Below are 20,447 nucleotides of genomic sequence, written 5' to 3'. Positions count from 1 at the left end.
TAATTAACAGATGTGGCCATAACTTTGCACTTGCATCTGCTCAAAGATCACTTCTATCTGATGAGAATATGAAGGTTTCCACGGTTACGTGATACTAACATTGTGTAAGCACTGGAAAAGTGTTATCTACATATCCTATTAACGCTGTCTTTGTTTTCTGTTTGCAGCGCTCCGTTGACATCAGACGAACAAGGTATCACACGCACGCACAGACACACAGTCAGTGTCACAATATTAAAGTTTAACTTTTTAAGGAGCCTGAAAGTAAGAGATTTCTCCAAAAACACAACAGGCAAGGTTAAACTTTGTTGTATAAATTCATTTCTAGTTATTTATATATAACAAAAATACAATAAAAATGTCCTTAAAGTGCTTTATGGAGAGTAAAGTCCAGCAATCAGATGGCAGGCGACTGTGGGAAGGAAAAACTCCCTGGTAACTGGTGTATATTGATGTTTTTTGTTTTGTTTTTTAAACAGAAGCAACGTCTAAGCCAGGCTCATCTTCCTGCTTTGATTCCTTCTGTAATTTTGTCATATTTTAAGGAGTTTTCCAGCCCTCTAATTACTCTCCTGTACTTACCTGGTACAAAAGGGCACATTAAATGTAAAGTGTTTGGCGTGCCTGTAAGTTGTAATATTCAGAGTATGAGGGTAAATATTTGCCTGATTTGATTAAATGTAATGCGGTGAATGTAAACCGTAAACATCAGCTGGTTGTGAGTTGTCAGGTGGAAGTCACGGGTTGACCTTTGATATGAGTCATAGATTAGTGCGTGTCTCAACTTTAGAAACTAAAAGTAAAACGCTTCTCGGACAGATACAGTTTCCTCATTTGCTTTTGTTTTCTTTCTGAAAAATAAGACTGAGCAAACTTTTTCCATTTTCATATGGAGATGGGCAGTTTAGGACTTTTCTTTACAGGTTTCTGTCTTTGGTAAATTGATTTGCTTTCTTCAGTGTGTTCACACTTCTGAACACACTGTGGAACGGTGTTTGCGAGGCCTGTTTACAGAGTCACATCATCAGTCATCCATATTCCCGGGACTCCCCAGTTCTCCCAGAGAACCGGTTGTTCCTTGTGCTTCCAGTTCTGCTGCTTTTTTTCTACTTGTGCCGATTTATGATTTTAGAAGCGCCTTGCTTGGACCGAAATGTATTGCTTTTAACACATTTATTTAATTATTTTCCTAAAAGCAGCTCCGACGGTCAGTCGCTGACTATGAAATCCTCATCCGTAAATGCTCCAGACACACATTAAGTGCTGGAGTTTTAGTTTCCCTGAGATTAATGCTGTCATTAAGTGTTTCTAGTTTCTAGTTGGGCTGTTCAGAGCAGCACGATGCCTCGAGACAAGAGGAATATTTCTCCTGTGTGGAAAAAACACCTCAGCCTTCACCTTTGTAAGAAAGTGGAGCAAAGTTAAAATAGAGCCCTGTGGAAAGACTCAGGCTGATGCTCCCTTCAAACATTAGGTCACCTTAATTATCTGTTACTGAGAAAAAGATCCCTGCATTGTTTTTCTGCTGTAAACAGTGTTTGAGCACAGAGACAGCTGCAGAAAAGATGAAGAAAGTGACTGCTTTGTGTTTGTGTGTTCACAGCTCTGCTGACAGCTGCAAGTTCTGGGGACCTCTCCACGGTAATTCACATCTACTCTGTCACGGCCTGAGGATGACCTGTTACTAGCCTGTGTGTTAGCCACTGCAGAATTAGTTTTTGTGGTTTAATGTTGCACAACAGTAAAATTCCCTTTGCCCAGCCGATCAACAAAGACTCAGCAGTTTCTTAAGTCATGAAAAGGTTAAATTATGCATCACTCCAAACACCACAGGATCCTTTTTTTTTAATTACATGCATGCTGTGACTCATACTACAGGCATTCTTACAAAGTTCCCTGTCAGCCATGACAGTAACACCTAATAAAGGGAGGAAATCCCACAGTTTCTTGTTTCTGTCATGTGTACATGTGACGGTTTTTCCCTCTCTTGGTTCTGTATCAGACCAGACATCCTTCATGGGGCAATGAAACTTGGCTTAAAGTGGGAGGAACTAAAACAGGTTGTTCCAGACAGAGGATGAGCTAAGGGGCTGTTTCAAGAACTGATAACAACAAAAACAAAAAGCAAAACAAAAGTAACTCTGGTTGTGTCAAAGAATTGAAGTATGCAACTAGAAATGAGTAGAGTCAGGAAAAACTAGAAGTAAAAAACTCCCCAAAAAACAGATTATTGATGTTTGCAAGATCACGAGAAAATGTTTTAAACTGGTTGTGGCCTGGCTCATAGTCCAGGACAGAAATGGAAGGGGCACTATAGCAGATGGTTAATGAGAGGACTTATTCGGATACAGTAAATGAAAGAAAACTAAAAGTGATAGCAGTGGAATGCCCACATCTATGGGTGTATTTTGGCCTTTTATGTCAACAAAAACAGAGGGGAAGAGTTCTGATTTTTGTGGACCAACAACAAATCTGTGTCTTTATCTCCTGTTTTTGTCACCTGTTATTGCTTGCGTCTCACGTCTCCTGTGATTAAGATGTGGGGTGTTGCGACAGATAAACAAAACTAAAAGAAAGACACGTGGGTCCACCGGGATAGGAGCGAGACAGTTGTTAGCTGAAGCTGCTTTACCCTGATTCCCAGACAGTAGGATCATTAACCACTCTTGTGTTACACAGAGAAGGCGTCCTCTCAAGGTAGCAAGTTTAAAAATTATCCTTAGGCACTTTGTCACAAAAAACCCACTTAATTTAATTTCTCTTGAAGAATACCAAAGCTAACATCTTAGTAATCACCTTGTTGTTCTTTGACAAACAACAACAAGGTGATTACCAAAGAGCTGTTAGCTGAATGTGTTTTTGGAAAGTGGAGGATGAAAAAAGAATTGGGGTCTAAAAAGATAAATGAAATAACATATAGAAATAGATTTTCAGTGCTTTTATCAAGAAAGAACAATCAGGTTTTTCTATCAAGAAAGATTTGCTCTTTCTTTGTTCCTGTTTTTAAGAATCCTGGTTGATGTTGAAAATCTTGAAATCGTGTCTTCCTGTCGGCCTCTGCAGCTCTCACAGTGTGTGGATCGAGGCGTCAATTTGTTGGTCCGAGACTCTGGGGGTTGTTCGGCGTTGCATTTAGCTGCTCAGAGCGGACACGCAGACCTGGTCCGCTACATACTGCAGCAAGGTGAGAAAGTGCATGTTAAATAAATATCTGTGTTACTGTAAACGAAAGTCTCCAACAGCCTCCTGGATCTACTTTCAGTCAGTCACAAAACTGAAAGACTCAGGTTGTTTAGGGTTAAAATCCCACAACTGTGTACAACTCAGTGTCACAACAGCAGTTCTGGATATTCACAATATCCAATGTTCATACTGACACGTTTTAGTATTTCATGAAAACTCTTGTCTTACTTTGAATTTAATTGCAGCAAAATGTCTCCAACAAGTTGGGAAGAGGGCAAAAAAAAGCTGAAAAAGAAACAAGTGGAGGAACATCAACAATGTGATGATTGGGTATAAAAAGAGCTTCTCAGAGAGTAATGAGGTGCAGATTGGTGAACCTGTGCACAAGACCTGCATGTAGAAATTGTGGAACAATTTGAAAAACATGTTCTTGAATGTAAAATTACAAAGATGTCGAATATCGCATCATCTACAGTACAAGATATCATCAGAAGACTGAAAAAAATTGGACAAATCTCTGTGTGCAAAGGCCAAAAATAAATACTGGATGTGAAATGATCCAGAAACACTGAGGCAAAGTGGAAGACTGTTCTGAGGGCAGGAAAACATGGACTAAAGAGGATTTGGACCTTCTGGCTTGTTTAACAGCATTTGTACGTTCAGATCACTGCTCACGCTTCCTGTTTCTCCCTCCTCAGGCTCCAAGGTTCTTCTGGATTTAACAGACACAGAGAAGTACTTTCTGTTTCGTTTTCTCTGAAGGGAAATGTATCATTCATGTGTATTTTATATTTGTTTAAAATTCACACGTAGTGATTGTGTGAGAACCTGAGTGCAGACAACTCAATCCTGTAGTGTAGTGTGGTATAGAACAGTCTGACCACAGTGACGTTACTGCTTTATCTATGATCTTTAGCTTTATATATGAGTTGTATCTGATCACCAGAATGTGTGTGTGTGTGCGTGTGTGTGTGCGCGTCTAGAGGTGACACTGCATTGCACAAAGCAGCATCAGGGAAGCAGCACGCAGTGTGTCGACTACTGGTCGAGGGCGGGGCGTCACTAGAGAAGACCAACTTCCAGGTAAACAGATGTTTAAATGGTAAATGGACTGGTTCTTATATAGCGCTTTTCTACACAACTTTAAACAGCTGCACATACAATTCCCGTAAGTCCCGATGAATCACGCAAATGATTTACAGTGAAAGGTTTTGTGGCTTCCAGGGTGTGTCACTCTCACTGTGAAAAAGGAATCGGCCAGCAGCTGATACCAAAAGCTTAAAGAACAGGAAGTATGGCAATAAAAAAACAGGCTTTACCAAACAGATCAGTGCATCACATCTTTGTCCTGAGGGGAAGTGTGTGATTGTCATTTATATTTTCAGGCAAAGAAGAGGTAAGTCAGTCGATACTGGCTGCAATAAAAGAGGCAAAGTTCCCCAGGACAGTTGTGACCTGAAAACATGTTTAAAGATTAAAAGCTTCTTTAGTTTCTCGCGTTCACTGACTTTCTTTAGGTTTTAGAGGCTTTAAGGGGCATTTTACACCACAGTTATTTTGTTTAAAGCACCAAAAATACCTTAAAAAATCCTTACAAGCAAAAACTTGTTGCAGAATTACTAAAAATGACTTTCGTCAGACTGGGTTAAACAATAAAATGTGGAAAGTCATCTTCTCAGAACCTTGGTAAGACATGTAGTTGCATCTAAACATGCGTCCTCCATGGTTCCATTTAAAGACGGTGATTTATTCTTTAGGCCAGATTAGCCCTCCATTATGCTAACTAGATTAGAGATCTCGCTGTGGGACACCTTCCTCCCTTACCTTCCATTTTTAATCCATCCCTCGGATTCATGCTGCCGCTTTTGTACGTTCCTTTTGGATGAGAGGCACGCTCCAATCTAATCGTCTCTTTCCTTCAGGGGAAGACGCCGGCAGACCAAGCCGATGGAGACGCTGAGCTCGCCGCCTACCTGAGCTCATCGTCTACAAGCCACGAAGACCTGGAGACGGCCGTGTGATCGCGAACACGCTCGCGCACTCTGTGTCGCTCTGGACTCTGCGCGCTCGACGTGGAGAGGAAAACGTTTGGATTCGACTCTTCGGGCGGAGAAGTTGGAGACGAGCCAGAAGAGATGAACTGCTTCAGCTCGCAGCAGCACTGCAGAGGAGATTTTACTGGTCTACTATTTATTTGTATTTATTTATTCATATTCTATTTATTGGTTGTGCCGATTGAGTGAATGACTGATCGTAGGACTATCAGGATGCAAGTGCAATTGGACCAGCCGTCACACGTCGTGAGTTCACCTGTTTCTCATCTTATAAGGGATTCATGCATATTTTACTCCCTGAGACTTCTGCAGTGGTTTAAAGTGTATAAAGTGTCATTTCAGCGCTCGTAGGAACAGTAAAAGTTTTTGTTTGTCCCTTAAAACTTGTGCCAAAGACATTGCACTAGCGTAATGTCACATCTCGTCCCAAATTTCAGTCATTTTCCCATCATCTGTCACATAGTTTGATTTCCACGCCTTCCCTAAACTTTCTTACTCCCATGTCATTAAATATGCAACGCTAGCGTTTGCAATCACGTGCTGCCCGCTAAGTCACACATCACAAAATAAAACAAACAAAACGAACATATCCTCCCCGGGTGCGCTCGTCCTGAAGTGCTTGTAATGTTTTCCGCTTTCGGCTTCTTGCGAGTCCCGACTCAACGCCACTTCTTATCCTATCAGAGTCGTTGCTTCGCCGTGACTCATAAAAATGACAAAACGCTTGTCAGCTTTCTGACTCTTTCAAGCAGCTGATTACTTCCAGGAACACTCAGTGGACTAAATGTGTCACATTTTCTACAGACAAAACCATGATTCAGAGCTACGTGTACAGATGAGTTTTTAAAAGGTTTTTTAAAATGAGGATCTGCTCTTGCCCACTTTTAACATTTATTTTCATTTTATGTCTGCGTCACTGCATCATTTCTCCAACGTCTTGGCATGTGCTGGAGTCTGAGAGGTTCACAAAGAGATCTTTAAACTAAAGCTGCGATTGAGTTATTCGCATGTTTAAAAATTTATTGTGGCAAACATGATGGAGGGACTTTATGTTCTCCACAGCAGCCACACACACAAAAATACACAAGCTGATATTAGACGAGTGTAAATGTGATAAAGCCAGACAAAGAGCAAAATATCAGTGTTTCTCAGTGGTAGAAGCTACAAGTATTTAGCTCTATTTGCACTGTCAGTAAACCACAACAATTCAAAACATGGACACAGTTTGGCATAGAAAAAAATCAAACCTGCATGAACTGTGAAAGCCTTGAACTTTTCTCACAAACTTCTTTTAACTGCAGCTTTTTCTCCAAGTACAAACAACACACGGAACAAGTGACCGAGTGGGATCATTTATGACTCCAGTCATATCTGTGTATGTGCTGCTGTGACATTTTTATAACCAATTATGACTCGGATTGTATAACATTTAATAGAATTTTAATTAAATATGTCTGTTTTTTAGCATTATAAGCTTTGATTTTACTGGAAATGACCATTTCTAATCACTACATTGTAGAAAGGCATGTACGCTATATGGACCAAACATAAGCTGCTCAGCCATGCAGCTGAAAAACTCTGTTATATTGGGACATTATAGACATAAAAAAACATTATGAAATCAAAAGTGATCCCACCTGGTTTCAGTAGCTAAAATCTCTTGTAGATAACAAAAAGCAGCATTTTTTGGCTCTTTCTGGGATCCCAGAGAGTACAAAAATAACGGAATAATCACAACACGTTTCAGGAACCATGAGCTCATTAGCTGATGGAAAATAAATCACATTTGTGTCATAGAAATGCCTAAAATGTGCCGATCTCTGTCACATTTGTGGATATGTGCTTGTTTTCTTTGTCATATTTCTAATATTTTGCTTGTCTTGGTGAGATAAAGGTGATAAATGTTTTGCTCTGGGAGCCGTTTTGTGAAATTTCTTAGCCGAAACAAAAAAACCCCAAAAAACCCTCATATTTCAGAACAACACGGGACTCCAACTCTTTTTGTGGACAAAATTAGCGCTGAGCCATCAAACCAGTGACCGTACCAAGTGATAGTGAGAGGGGACCAGTATTAGCCCAGTATGGAAGGAATGACGCTAACCCAAGGTTCCCGTCGTTTGCGTTTGAATTCATTTTTGGACGTTAGACCAGAGTCTGTTTAAAAAATGGGAGATTTAAAGTATTTTCGTTGCAATGTTTCTTTCAAACTAAGATTTTAACTTTTCACAGTTCGATAGTGTGTATCTGGTACTCCTGGTGTGTGCGTGTGTGTGTGTGTGTGTGTGTGTGTGTGTGTGTGTGTTTGCAGCATTTGTCTAAGAATAAATTAAAATCTGAGCCATGTTCAATGCAATATGAATAGATTATATCTTCTTGTTTTTGCATTTCTATGTTACTCATTTACATTACATTAATGTTTGTAACACGGTCGAGCATTTAGCACCGAGGAGTATTGAATGTGCGGTTTTGCTTCAGTGCTGGTTAGGAAAATGATTCTTGTTTCGTTCGTTCTTTTCTTTTGAGAGCACACATGTCAGTGGACTGAAATGACCCTGTGAGCTCTGCAGTAACCTGTGCTGATATTTGCAGGACATGATGCTTTCCCAATTATTTAAGGGGACATTGTAAAGAGTCGTGATCAGCCATCATAGAAGTCTGGCTCCCAAAGTCCCAGCTTACGTTTACTGCAGTGGCTTTTCTCCCTTTCCCTCAAAATTCAAACTATTAGTCGCCAACTTGTGTCCTCAGGTCTGCCCTCAGGAGGTTGGTTTGATAGAAGGTTTCCGGTACATCACAGATTGGCTCTGGAGTCCCTTTAGCGTCATAGAAAGCAGATATCCTAATATGGTTATCTCAGGGATGCGTAAATATGTACTGACAGGGTGTTGGTGCTTTGCAAGCACAACTATTCCTGTGCAAAGACAATCCCGCAGAGGCACCTATTTGTAAAATATATGGAAAATTTAAGAGCGGTAAAAACATTTGCAGTAGGAATACAGCTTGGGTCTATTTTCACTGCACTCTTATCAGCCAATCAGATGGATCAGATCTCTCTGCCCTGTTTTACCAAGGGTTAAAACGTATGATGAGTAAAGACTCGTTTATTCCAGAGCTGTGTTGTTTAAACCCTTCGAATGTTCTTAGAATTTCTTGACTGAATCCACACTTTAAACATCCAGAGCCGATGTCTCGCTCTCTTTCTCTGCAGAGGTTTCTTGTTGTAAGATGGCTTCCACAAGCCAGATATCAAACTCGGTGGCCTTCCTCCGAGTTTCAGCAGTTTACACGGACAAAATGTGTGTAAAATAAAACCACAAACTGATCATTTCCAGAAAGTGACTGTGCTCATGTAAGCTACGTTCGTTCTGAGCAGCACACACACACACACACACACACTCAAACACACACACAGGCTTATTATCACTCTTTCTATTTAGTAGAAACATGACTTTGAATTAAACTGTGTCTATCATCAGCGTTGGTTATGCATGTCCTTTATTTTCTTACCTCCCTGGGATTCTGTTCTGGTAATGGCATAAAAAAATGGCATTATTGATGTTTAAACTGTTCAATTGTTATCATTTTAAATGATTTATACTAAAGTTTCTTGTAAGGCTGGGCACGTGGTTTTGTTTTGTTTTGTTTTTTTTGCTTTTGTATTTTATTTTTCTGCTACTGATGATGATGATGATGATGATGGGATTACTTGAAGTTTGTTGTTTTTATTTTGTCATTTGGTAAAAGAAGATGTGACGCTGTTGTCTTGGTGTCTGACCTCATTTCCTGTTTGAGCGGTTGAAAACAAACAGCAGATGCGAAGGAGTTCACATGTGGCTCCTCAGTTCAAGATTACATGACAAAAACAAAAGCAGCACATATATGTAACTCGGTATGTGTTAGCAACACTCAAAAAGGCTGAAATATGCTGATGTTTGCTAAATGTAAGACAGCACTGGATAAAATACTGGTGACACATAATGTACAAATCTGACACCAAAACTGGGGAAATAGAGTTTTTTAATGGAATTTATATCTAATCATGTCTAATTAATATCAAGGCCTTTCTCCAAAAGGACTCACAGCCTCATGTTGGCAGTGAATAGAAAAGTCATGGAGGTGCTTAAATCTCTGACGTAACTACTCTAATGACAAGACCATAAAAGCTATAAAAAGTCTAATCTGTAATGTCAACTGGTCGTCCTGAGGGTGCACCTGGCCTCCTTATCATTGTGTCGCAAAGGGCAGAATTAAATATCAGTGTTTGTGGGATGGAGACTCGTGGAAGGTGATGGGAAGTTGGAAGCAGGAATGTCCTTCACCTGCTGTGTAATTTACTGGCAGGGTAAAATGGTGAATGGACTGATTCCTATACAGCGCTTTTCTACTCTCCTGGAGTACTCAAAGCATTCACCCATACACACCCATTCACATACGCAGTATTATCTATACTTTGAGTGCTTTCTAACTATCATTCATACGCCGATGGATGCATCGGAGAGCAAGTCGGGGTTAGTATCATGCCCAAGGATATTTGGCATGCAAAAACTGCTGGAGCCAACCTTTCGATCAGCAGCTGACCTGCTCTTCCTCCTGAGCTACAGCCACCCCAATCTGGTTCACCAGATAAACCAGGCAGATGGTGGTTTTGAGGGTAAAACAAATTTATTAAGGAAACAAGCTCTCTGAACTCTCTGGAAGGAGTGTCTATCCCCACTTGTACATCTTAAGCTCCTCCTACCGTGACACCGTGCATGCTGTTTTATCATTTAACTCATTTCATAAAAAAGAAATCCAATGACCATTTCTAGCACAGTCTCACAGAAACATCCACAACTGTCTGCTGACAACATTCTCCCCTCTGTTTTCCATCTATCTGATATCCTGCAAAACTCTACCATAAACAGTCAAACAGGAAAAAAAATCCCTGTTTGATGGTCTGCTCTTCTTTCGCCTGCTTCCTCCAACCCTCTGCGTGGCATTCGCTATATCCAAGAATCTTCTCTAAGGTCTTCCTCTTTTCCTCCTGCCTGGCAGCTCCACCTTCATCCACAGCCTCTCCTCTGCACCATCCCAGCCTTACTTCTCTAACCTTCTCTCCAACCTTATGCCTTCCTGGTGTGTTAATCCTTTCCCTCCTGGACTTTCTCAATAAAAATCTTCAGCTCTTCCATGCAGCATAATGATAACAACTGTGCAATCTAAAGTCTTCAGAGGTCAGGGGTTACCACCGTGACAAGCCTCTTTGATAAAGGAGTCACAGAGAAGCCTGGAGCCTGAGCCTCTGTTTGGATATTAAAAACCAGCCATGTTTAATATGATCATGAAGTTTAAAAGTGACACAGAATAAGAAAAAGCATAAAAAATCCAATTTAAATGGTAAATGGTAAATGGCCTGTATTTATATAGCGCTTTACTAGTCCCTAAGGACCCCAAAGCGCTTTACATATCCAGTCATCCACCCATTCACGCACAACATTAAGCCAACATTAGTCTGTTTGGAGCACCAGGCAGGTGGATTTAAGTGCATCATGATTATATATGAAATAATTTTATTCATCATGATTTTATTTTTGCACCTTTGTGGATACAAAAGTGTCTTTGAAGCACTCTGACTGTTTCACATTCATAACCCAGGATTCAACAAGCAGCCACTTGAAGAAATTCTGCCCCGCCTTTCTTTACTGTTTGATATCTGAGTCATAAACTTGTTTGAACCTTCACCCATATTACAGTTTAATAAAGAAGAAAGAAAATCCCCAATGACACATGGATGAGACATTCCACATGTAGATATCCCCGATTCACACCTGGGAACGAATGTGGAGAACTTCTCTGAGCGAAAAACTGAGTATTTTCTGAGCAGTTTAAGGCCTTCTTTTAAGAACTGAGATTGATTTGATTGATTAAACTTTAAAAACCTCCAGATTTGGTTGCATACTTTGTGAAATACTTCCTCTTTTTAATTTAACCCAAATCACAATGAACATCAGTCAGAGCCAGCTCACGATCATGTAGACTTACTCTCTTCAGTGTGAAATGCTCATGCAGAAATCGATTCTTTTACTTCCCTACATCAAAAATCCATCCAAATTCCACGGACCCCAGTCAGTCACAGCGAGACAGACATGCCCACAGTAGGCACAGAGTCACTCACTGACCCAACGCAGATTTCTTTGTCTTCCTCGTGTTGTTTTAATTGCTTTTATGGGCCTAAGATCACCTAAACATGATTTGGTAACTGAAAGGAAAGTTAGATGATTATGAAGAATCCTGCAGACACTTCAAACTGTCAAAGTCTTAAGCAATTACTAATTTTTCAGGCTTTATTTATCCCAGTGGGATTGTTTTTTTTCTTCATATGGTGTACAATCACCACACCCCACTTCCTTTGTCCTCCACTTGTCTGCTTTCAAACTTTGTAAAGGACACACTGCATGCCATGCTGAGATATGCCAAGTTATCAGATACAACTTACCAATGTTTGTTTGGTAAGGTGTCTGTTATCTGACTAAGTGTTATTTGGGTTTACAAAAGGAAATTCTTCTGAACTCAGTGAGGCACGTAAAGTCCCCAAACAATGAAAATGAAAGAAGCCCTCTGTGCACAAAGAAAAACTTTAAAGATGGTCTCCTGGAGAGCTCAGCAGCAATTTGAAAAAAAATGAGAAGCACATCTGGATCCTAGGAAACAAAAAAAAAGGAAAGTACTGTTGGGACACCTGCTGTCTAAACAATGGCGTGTGACACACAGAAACCCCCAGTGGAAACAAGCGTGAAATTCTTTGCTCCTTATAAATAAAACTGTGGTTTCTTGGCAATGTTATACTCAAGCTCTCCTTGCAGTGACGTGCAGGAGCTTGGGGATTTTTTCCTGCCTTACCTGCTGATTGTGGAGCTTGATGACCGTCTGGTAAGGGCATGCCTATGGAGCTCCTGGAATGTGGACACAACTACTTTTAGTCTGAGCTTTCATTTCTGCTCAGATCAATGTTTCTATGCACAGTGGTGTCACTCTCACCTTTATGTTGCAGCAGTTAAGCAAGCATGAAGGCAGATTTAGAGGTTAGCAGGGTAACCTGTTGCTGTAATAACAGGATGTTTAAAAAAAAATGAACAAGAAAACTTCCAGTTTATGATTCCAAACATTGGATAGACAATTATGGGCGCTTGTTTCTTCCACTAATTGTACATCAAATTTCAGGTTAAATATCTCAAAATTTTAACTCAGTATTTCAAAATTGAGGTTACGATTGAGGTTAGTGTTCCTCTGAGACTAACTTGAAGTGCTGGAAAAATAAACTTGAAATTTTGTGCTATGTGAATGTGCATGTGAAGTTTATGGGAATTTAAAGCAGTTCAACTTTTGTTCTTCTTTTTCTGCCTAATTAAAAGGTGTAATATTAGCAACGAATCTGTGCACTGGGGACCATGGAGGCCCAGGGGGGAATTGTATCTGCAGAAATAAAGTCAAGGCCTCCCTTGGCCTGTGTTTGTTTGACTATTTTTATTTTTAATCGTTAATATAAGCTTCTTAAGATCTTCCCCTGATAAAGACCCTCCATATTATAACACCTACTGAAACCATCTAGTCAGTATTCGTCCATTTAATTTAATTTAATTTTTTTTATAAACGAATTAAAACTAAACTTTCTTTCTATGAGAAACTAAACTGCAAGCTCTGGAAACTGACTGAAATCCACTCAACTAAAAACAAAAACTTGGAATTACCCAAGATTCAATTTTGGGGTTTTTTTGGAAAAACAACAGCAAGTTTAGTTGGAATTATTAAGCGATTAATCACGGAGGATAGTTGTTGTGAAATGCACACTGACATTGTCAAAAGATGAAAGTGATGCAAGTGTACAAACGTGCGTAGAGGATTGGGGGGTTTATTTTGTCGTGCATTAAATACGTTTTTTGTTCATTAAATGTACAACAGAGAAAAATGTGCAGATGATCTGTCAAAAAAAAGTGCTCAGGAATGTGATCACCCACTTTTATCCAGAAATCTAGAAGCTGCGCTTTGCAGTTTCTGGCAAAGTGATTTATAGATACGGACTTGAAAAACATTTTCAAGGAAAATTTGGCCGAGAGGACAGCAAAATGTGCAACAAATACAAGATAACACAGGCAGCGTCGAACACAGGGTTGCTGAGTCATAATACCTACGAAGCACGTCGTCTTATTTATTCCATATAATTGATTATCTTTGATCAACTGTGCTAACTACTGCCTGTTTGCGGAAATCACCGTTTTCTGACATTTACAGACCACTTCTGTCTGTGCGAGAGAAAATCAGGTAAGAATATACCCTAACCACATGCATTTAAAAATGTTTATTTGTGTATTTTTTATGTAATTACTTGTAATCGAAAATTACGCCCCGCTGGAAAATAAATTAATTCCCCCTCCAAAAAGGTCTTACGAGATATGTAATCCGAAGAAAAGTTTGTTCGGTTTGTCTCGTCGTAGCTGGAGCTACGTCATAGCACGTCAGCACGTGACAAAGTCGCCATACTTAAACAGGCTCGTGGACTCCGACCGGCGCATAGTTCACTCAGTGACTATACGAGTTGGTGTGGCAAGTGTTTTTCCTTCGTTTAGCGTCTGTTTGACCGCTCGGACCGTAAGTATATCTGTTTTTGTGTATTCTAGAACTACTTGAAGTATTTAAAAGTGCTTCCGTGTAGCTGACAGGTCGTTTTTACTCACATAAAGTACACATTAAGTTTAACTTTCTAACTCTTCTTCTTCTTTTTATCGTGTTGTTAAACTCAGGGGCAGTCTCGGTTGGGTTGTTGTTGTCTAACATTTACAGCCACTTAAGCTCAGTCAAACAATGGCGGCTCGAGTTTACAGCTACTTTTACACAACTTCACCGGCTAAAGTTTCAAAGTCAAAAGATATACAATAAAGTTTTTCTTTCATGGCTAACGTAGAGTAGCTAGCTAGCTAGGTCGTCTTTACACGGATTTATGACGGCTTTGACCCAGAGAAACACGGCGCATCACGGTTAGTTGTGGCTTCAGGAGTTCCCGGTGTATTTCATTGAGTTTGGTGAAACTATCAGCTGTTTGCCGAGACACGCCTCGACAAAGTCCTGAAGTCAAGAGGAGGAGCCACACAACCACACTTTAACATTAAGCTGACTTTAATTACAGGAATATTACAGATGTTCACAGTTTGGACATGAGGATTTAACAGGTACCAGTTAGACTACATTTAAACACGTCAGGGTGATTTATCCAGTCAAGTGTGTCAGTGTTCTCATTTTAAAATTTAAACCTTTTTTATTGTATATTTTTGTAGTCAGATGTATTTTTTTATGTTTAACTAAAGCTAAAAACTAAACTATGAGTTAAAGTCGTTTTTAGCAACTAAAGTAGAAATACTTTTTTAGGTCATGGTTCAGTTTGGTCAAATTGCCGGATGACTCTTTGGCGTGTATTATTTATTTATTTCAGAGTGCGGATGACGACTGAGTCACCTGTCTTCACAAAGTGAAACCAGGTGTTTGTCTATTTTAAATTGTAATATCTAATCTAAACTTCTTAAATTCTTCCCCTGACAAAGACCCTTCATGTTATAATACTTACTGGAACAATCGAGTCAGAATTCGTTTATTTAAATATATTTTATAAACTAACAAAAACGAAACTGAAACGAAACTTTTCTTATCCAAATCTAAACTGAAAGCTCTGGAGACTGACTCAAATCAGCTAAGCTAAAAACAGAAACTGGAAATAGGCAAGATTAAAACTTTTTAGACTAAACTACAGCAACCTTAATTGGAGAGATTAATCACTGAGGATGTAAATTTGACCACATCTGACATTTTAAAATATGAAATTGATGCAAGTGAACAAAGAAAGTATGATTAAAGGATTCGGGGTTTATTTTAGTCGAGCACAAAATATATTTTTGTTCATTAAATGGATGAAAGTAACAGGAAAATGAACAGATTTCAGTTTAATCTGTGTTACACAGTCATTACCTTAAATATTAAAGACACTTCATGTGCCAGAAACACTGAGCACACTTATTAATTATACAGCCGGCAGGTTGTACAAAATAACACGAACAAGCGGAGTCATGCATTTGTCACAAATAACATGATGTATGCTTAAAGGAAGAATTTTCCTTGCTCAAAATGGGATGTGATTTCTCAGGAAAGCATCATTGTCTTGCTAATACTTGAGACAAGTCTTTGTTGCCTCACTTAAAAGAAACCAGTGCATTTTCTTTCATTTCTGCCTTTAGACAGTAAAACCATGCTTAGAAAATAGTTCAGATATCTCTTTAGCTATTTGGGTAATTTTTCCAGGAAACCCCCACTTCCATGAAGAAAACTACCACTCACATGATGGCTGGGTCTCAGTTTGACTCTTCTTTTTTCGTAACAGTAAGCCAAGATGACAAACGGACACATCGAAATCTACGACCCCATTCCCCGCCCTGCTGGCCGCTCCACTGGTACATACCACGACCCCGAGTCTACCCCAAACGTGGCGAACATGGAGGACACAGTGGAGTTCAGAGTCCTAATGGCCTACGTGACGAGGAGACGACCAAACACACAGAGGAGCCCGGTCAGGGAAAGTGGTGGGGATGACTCAGATGGACATGTCAAAACTCCACTAAAGACACCAACACAGACTGAGAACAAGCTCACAGAAAAGAAAAACAGAAAGAAGGGGAGGAGATTGAAACGCATGTTGAGCATTTTCAGCTGCACCAGGCCTCAGACGAAGAATGAAGAAGACGACGAGGAGGAGCAGCAGCAGAAACCAATGGAGCCTGCTGATGAAGTCTCATTCAGATGTTTCCCTGCTACAGGTGAGGAGAATAAAGGTGTAGCCTTAGATAACACGACAATTAGCCTCGCTGATTAATGTGCACCATAGTTTTGTTTATAAAATATTAGTTCACTATCATAACATGCAAATAAAATCATTCACTGTGAAACTGATGCCTGAAATACACTAGAAGACTGACATCCGGCACTGTCTCACCGATAAAGACTCCAGGTTACACGTTTTAGTCTTAAATCAGCAGAGTGATAAAAACCCGAGGTAATCTTAAACATGTTGGATTTTTATTGAAACAGTAAGGCAGGAAAAGTACCAGCTCCAACTGGAACTTAATCATTGACAACTTTATCAACACTGTCATGATTTTTATTGTAGGGAGGGGCATTGACATTGGTGTAAGGTTCACAGGAAAAATCTGACAACGTTATAAGTTTTTATGGAAACTGGAAGAAAGTTTTTGTGCTGTAGAGGCGGGTAAAATGAAGAAGATCCTCTTGTTTTGTTTAGAAATGGGTGAAAGTCAATACCAGGTCGAAGATGTCACACTAAGAGTCCTAAACTCTCAAAAAGTGTTCTTTTATAAGTGCGAGAGGACAAAAACACCAGAAAATATTTACTTGTTGCAGAACTTTTTGTCTTAAAAAATGTCTGAGTCGACTGTCAACAGCATGCCATAAAAATATTACAAAGGTAATTTTGTGGACCTCAGCCCTTTTTATTTCTTTTTAGTGCGACGGGTGAACATCCTGCTGGTTTCACGCTTAAACTGGTTTGAGTCCAGTTTGAATTCTGCAAAGTCAGGTGACCTGAAGACAGGTTTTAGTTTCTCATAAACGCTCATAATTACAGATAAGACCAACTCGAGGTTCTCGAAATGTAAAAGCATGGACGACCAGAAAGTGAAACTATGCTAAGTGTATGCAAAGTGCTGCCCAATACTTTAATGCTCTACTTTATTTCAGTTCAACTTGCTTTTTTTGTTTTTGATAGACAGATTTTTCTGCCGGAGCCAAAAAGTTAGACAGAGCTTATGAAATAATTTTAACATGTTTTTGTTAGTCAGGTTTTCTTGTGGCAAAGCAATGAACAAAATCAGTTTATGAATGGGACATTTTAACCCCAGTAAATGTGCTTGTATATTCCACCCAGTTAAATAAGGTCAGTCAACTATTTGAGTCATCGCAGTTCCCTAAAAGGTTTTGAGCTTCTTTGTAAAGTCACTGGGATATGCCAGAAAACGTTTGAGGACCACTGGGCTGAATCACTCACTTAACCATAAGACTTATTGGTTTCTTGCGTTTTTCCTGTTTCACAAGCGTATACAGGCGTATATTTTACCCGGCCGATCAGCCACCGCTTACTGTGACACCGTCCTTTTAGGGTCTGATTTGATATGTTTGTTCCATTTTTCCAGATGAGCCTGAAAAGGAGGAGGAGGACGAGAAGGCGAGTGAGGTAGCGAGCAGACTGATGGAGCTTGCTGATGAAATCCAATTAATTCCTCCAAATATAGAGTCGGATTGCCCAGAAAATGGTGAGTTTCTTCTTTTAAGATTCATTTGTATCTCTTAAAAGGATTAAAACTAACCTGATGAGTGACACAGAATACACATGTGAACGCTCTCACAGGAAAAACCAAAGAATTACCCAGGAATAGTAAAACATTTGAGGCGGTGCCTGTTAGAGAGCCAACAGAAACATGGTATGCAGCCTTAGGAGAAGGAAGTTAAATTCTTCTGTGAACTCGGTCAAGACGGGCAGCGCTAACCCAGCAGGTTCTCTGGTAACAGAACAAACAGGAGTTCCTGGAGGAAACAAATCAAGCACAGGGGGAACATGCAGCACAAAACAAAAGGGCCCCGTCTGGGTTCAGATGGCTGACTGCTGGGTCACTTTATGCATCTAGGGCAGATCAGATGTTCCCTGAGTAATGCATGTGTAATGTTTGCACATCACATTGTAGTTTGCCCAGTTTAGCTGAAGTTAAGTCAATATTTGGGTAATTGGATGACTTAAAGATGGTGTTTTAATAAGGCGTCCATTTCCACCTTAATTTGGTAGAAAAGTAAAATCTGAAAAGCGTTTTCTAGCTTGTAGAAACTGATTACCCACTGAGAACAATCGGTTCTAAATGAATGCTGTAATAGTTTAGTTTAAGATCCCCAACAGCAGCAGATTCTCCAGGTTCAGTAAAAAAAAATGTGCCCACCAGTAATACCCCTTCATGTTTTCATAGCCGAGACGCCACCAAACAAGTTTTACTAGTTTTACACGACAGACATTTATAGAAGGCACTGCGAAGTTCTGGGTCTAGATTCAGCGTTGTTTACATGCCCAACACATTTTTTTTCCGTCTTTGTAATCATGGCAGCTGAAGTTGGTGCCTTATTAAAGCAATCAGCAATTGCAATATGTTTTTTCATATATATAGATAAAAGTGTGCGCCTTTAATCCCTTAAATGTTGTCTGTCTTGTGTTGTTGCTGCTGATAATCGGGTCTTCTGTTCCTTTTTAGATGAGGTGGAGAAGATCATTGGTCTGCTGCTGAGAGAAACTGGAGACAAATATGACGGCAAGGTACAAAAACAACTTTGATCTGATGTGAAAAACAACAGAATATCTTCCTTTAGGAAGTAGTTTACCACCAGTTTGTGTCATGTGATCGCGCTTCTGCTGAGTGGTTTTGGTTTTTCACGCATCCTCACATGCAGGTCACAGATATTTCCGTTATTTGTGAACATATAATTAAAAAAATTATATGTTCACGTTCCTCCAAATCAGAAACTTCATTATTACTTAGTTGGTGTTTTGTTTGTTTTTTCATCTTTAGTGACTGAACTTTATTTGTTTTTTGTTCTTTGTTTTGTCTCTCTCTGTGTGTGTGTGTGTGTGCCTTGTCAGGTGTTGAAAGATGCCAACATAGCAGCAGAGCTCTTCTGGAATTACGATTTCTTTAAGAAGTTAATAAACACCTTCCTGATACGAGTGGGCCTCAGGAGCCCCTCGCCCAACTCTCCAGGGCCGCAGGCGTCTCAAAAAACCCAGATGGCTGTGATGTGTGAGGTAAGAGCGGCTTAAGCTATCAGTGAAACTATGAATCTTAGTGAGACTAACGCTGGAGGAGTTACCAGAGTAGGAAACTCTAAGGGGCCTTTATGCTTTCCATGTCGCTGGTGTGACGAGGCGGCTGGACATGCACGTCTTGATTTGGCCACCGCAGCTGGGTTAAAGGTGCAAGTGTATGATCCTGTCAGTTTTTACTGCCATTTTAATGACATTGCAGTACAGATGCTCAGGTATGCAGATATATAGAGGGAGATGTTGGAACTGTTCGAAGACTTCTCCTATATCAGCGCTTACGTGGAGATATTGTCTCCACAGCAGCTTCCTGTGCCTTAACGGCGGGCATAAATAAGAGTGGCTGTGAGCTGCAGGAGCTGTGGTCAGGTAGCACAAATTGCTGTAGTTTCAATAACAATCACATATCGTTTATCGGTATCCTTGACTACGAACAAGTGATATACGCCCTGAAAAATCAACAGGTCAGTTCCTAGTTAGCAGTAAGTAAACCTAGGAGCAAGAAGACTATTCACTTATAAATCAGGTTCACTCCAGGATAAAAACAGTTTAAAAACCCCCCAAAAACAAACAAACAAAAAAAAAACTTGAAATGAGTCTGTGTATACTCGGGCAGGTGTGGCAGTGTGAGGGACACCTGTTTGCTGAGTTTTGGGAGTCATGTGCAGGTCTGCTGACTCATTTTCACATGACTGTCTTGGCTAACCTCTGAAGACATCTGTTTTTCTTGTTTCAGGTCACCACTCGTCTGTCAGCTGTGGAAACGTTGCCCACAAACCGCCTGCTGAACCATGGCGCTCAATACATACAGAATAACTTTTCATCCTGGGTGCAGGACCAAGGAGGATATGTACGTTTAAAACAAAAGCCTTCTTAATTAAACCATTAGCTTGACCTGTTGAAGTTTTAAAAACACTCAAGTATCTGCTTATTTTGCAGGATGCAGCATTTGATGAGACTGAGGAAGTCGACTGAAAGCAGAAGGGACGTGGTTTACAAGCTCCACAGCTCCCCCTGTTGGCCAAAACCTGCACGGACTGTAGCTTCAGGAGCTACTAACATTAACAATGAACTCTAACAGCACAACAGGACATCTTGGAACTGTACAGAGAATAAAAATGAGTTTACAGACTGCAAAACATCAGAGCCAATTTCTCACAGATCATGTAATAGTTCTTATATTTAAGTTTCAGTGAGATTTAAATAAGATATTTCTTGTTTTTTTTACATGTCTTAAATTTTGTATAAATGCATTACATGTTTTGCAAACTTATGCACTGATTTTTTTCTTTTCTTTTTTTTTTTCTTGTGATCTGATGGAC

General features: G+C 39.9%; 2 protein-coding genes across 2 annotated transcripts in view; both read left to right on the top strand.

Annotated features, from left to right (window-relative positions):
• The window catches only part of dgki (diacylglycerol kinase, iota), a 107,561-nt gene extending 98,709 nt beyond the window's left edge, over positions 1 to 8,852 (top strand). The window contains exons 29-34 of the mRNA XM_085375704.1: positions 168 to 193; positions 1,604 to 1,641; positions 3,064 to 3,184; positions 3,882 to 3,918; positions 4,167 to 4,266; positions 5,106 to 8,852. Of these exons, the coding sequence (XP_085231830.1) occupies positions 168 to 193; positions 1,604 to 1,641; positions 3,064 to 3,184; positions 3,882 to 3,918; positions 4,167 to 4,266; positions 5,106 to 5,204 (421 nt within the window). The 3' untranslated portion in view covers positions 5,205 to 8,852. The remainder of the gene's footprint in view (positions 1 to 167; positions 194 to 1,603; positions 1,642 to 3,063; positions 3,185 to 3,881; positions 3,919 to 4,166; positions 4,267 to 5,105) is intronic.
• Positions 8,853 to 13,796: 4,944 nt separating this feature from the next.
• On the top strand, positions 13,797 to 20,266 carry LOC146615023 (uncharacterized). Its single transcript, XM_085376455.1, has 7 exons — positions 13,797 to 13,862; positions 15,640 to 16,072; positions 17,462 to 17,581; positions 18,563 to 18,624; positions 18,949 to 19,110; positions 19,862 to 19,975; positions 20,065 to 20,266. Exons 2-7 carry the CDS (start codon positions 15,649 to 15,651, stop codon positions 20,098 to 20,100), a joined length of 918 nt encoding a protein of 305 aa, XP_085232581.1. The 5' UTR covers positions 13,797 to 13,862; positions 15,640 to 15,648; the 3' UTR covers positions 20,101 to 20,266.
• The last annotated feature ends 181 nt before the right edge of the window (positions 20,267 to 20,447 follow it).

The sequence above is a fragment of the Diplotaxodon limnothrissa genome, linkage group LG17 (genome assembly GCF_057381915.1).
Source record: "Diplotaxodon limnothrissa isolate DT_005_m linkage group LG17, D_limnothrissa_male_GT1.1, whole genome shotgun sequence".
Classification (NCBI taxonomy): Eukaryota; Metazoa; Chordata; class Actinopteri; order Cichliformes; family Cichlidae; genus Diplotaxodon; species Diplotaxodon limnothrissa.
The sequence above is the reverse complement of the archived record's forward strand: the minus strand, read 5'-3'. Positions and strand labels throughout refer to the sequence as shown.

Excerpts from the sequence above, each read along its gene's own strand:
- LOC146615023 (XM_085376455.1), top strand. The coding sequence starts at position 15,649 with ATGACAAACGGACACATCGAAATCTACGACCCCATTCCCCGCCCTGCT. Across the intron at positions 19,111-19,861 it reads AGATGGCTGTGATGTGTGAG|GTCACCACTCGTCTGTCAGC; the intron begins GTAAGAGCGGCT and ends TTCTTGTTTCAG. Across the intron at positions 19,976-20,064 it reads TGCAGGACCAAGGAGGATAT|GATGCAGCATTTGATGAGAC; the intron begins GTACGTTTAAAA and ends CTTATTTTGCAG.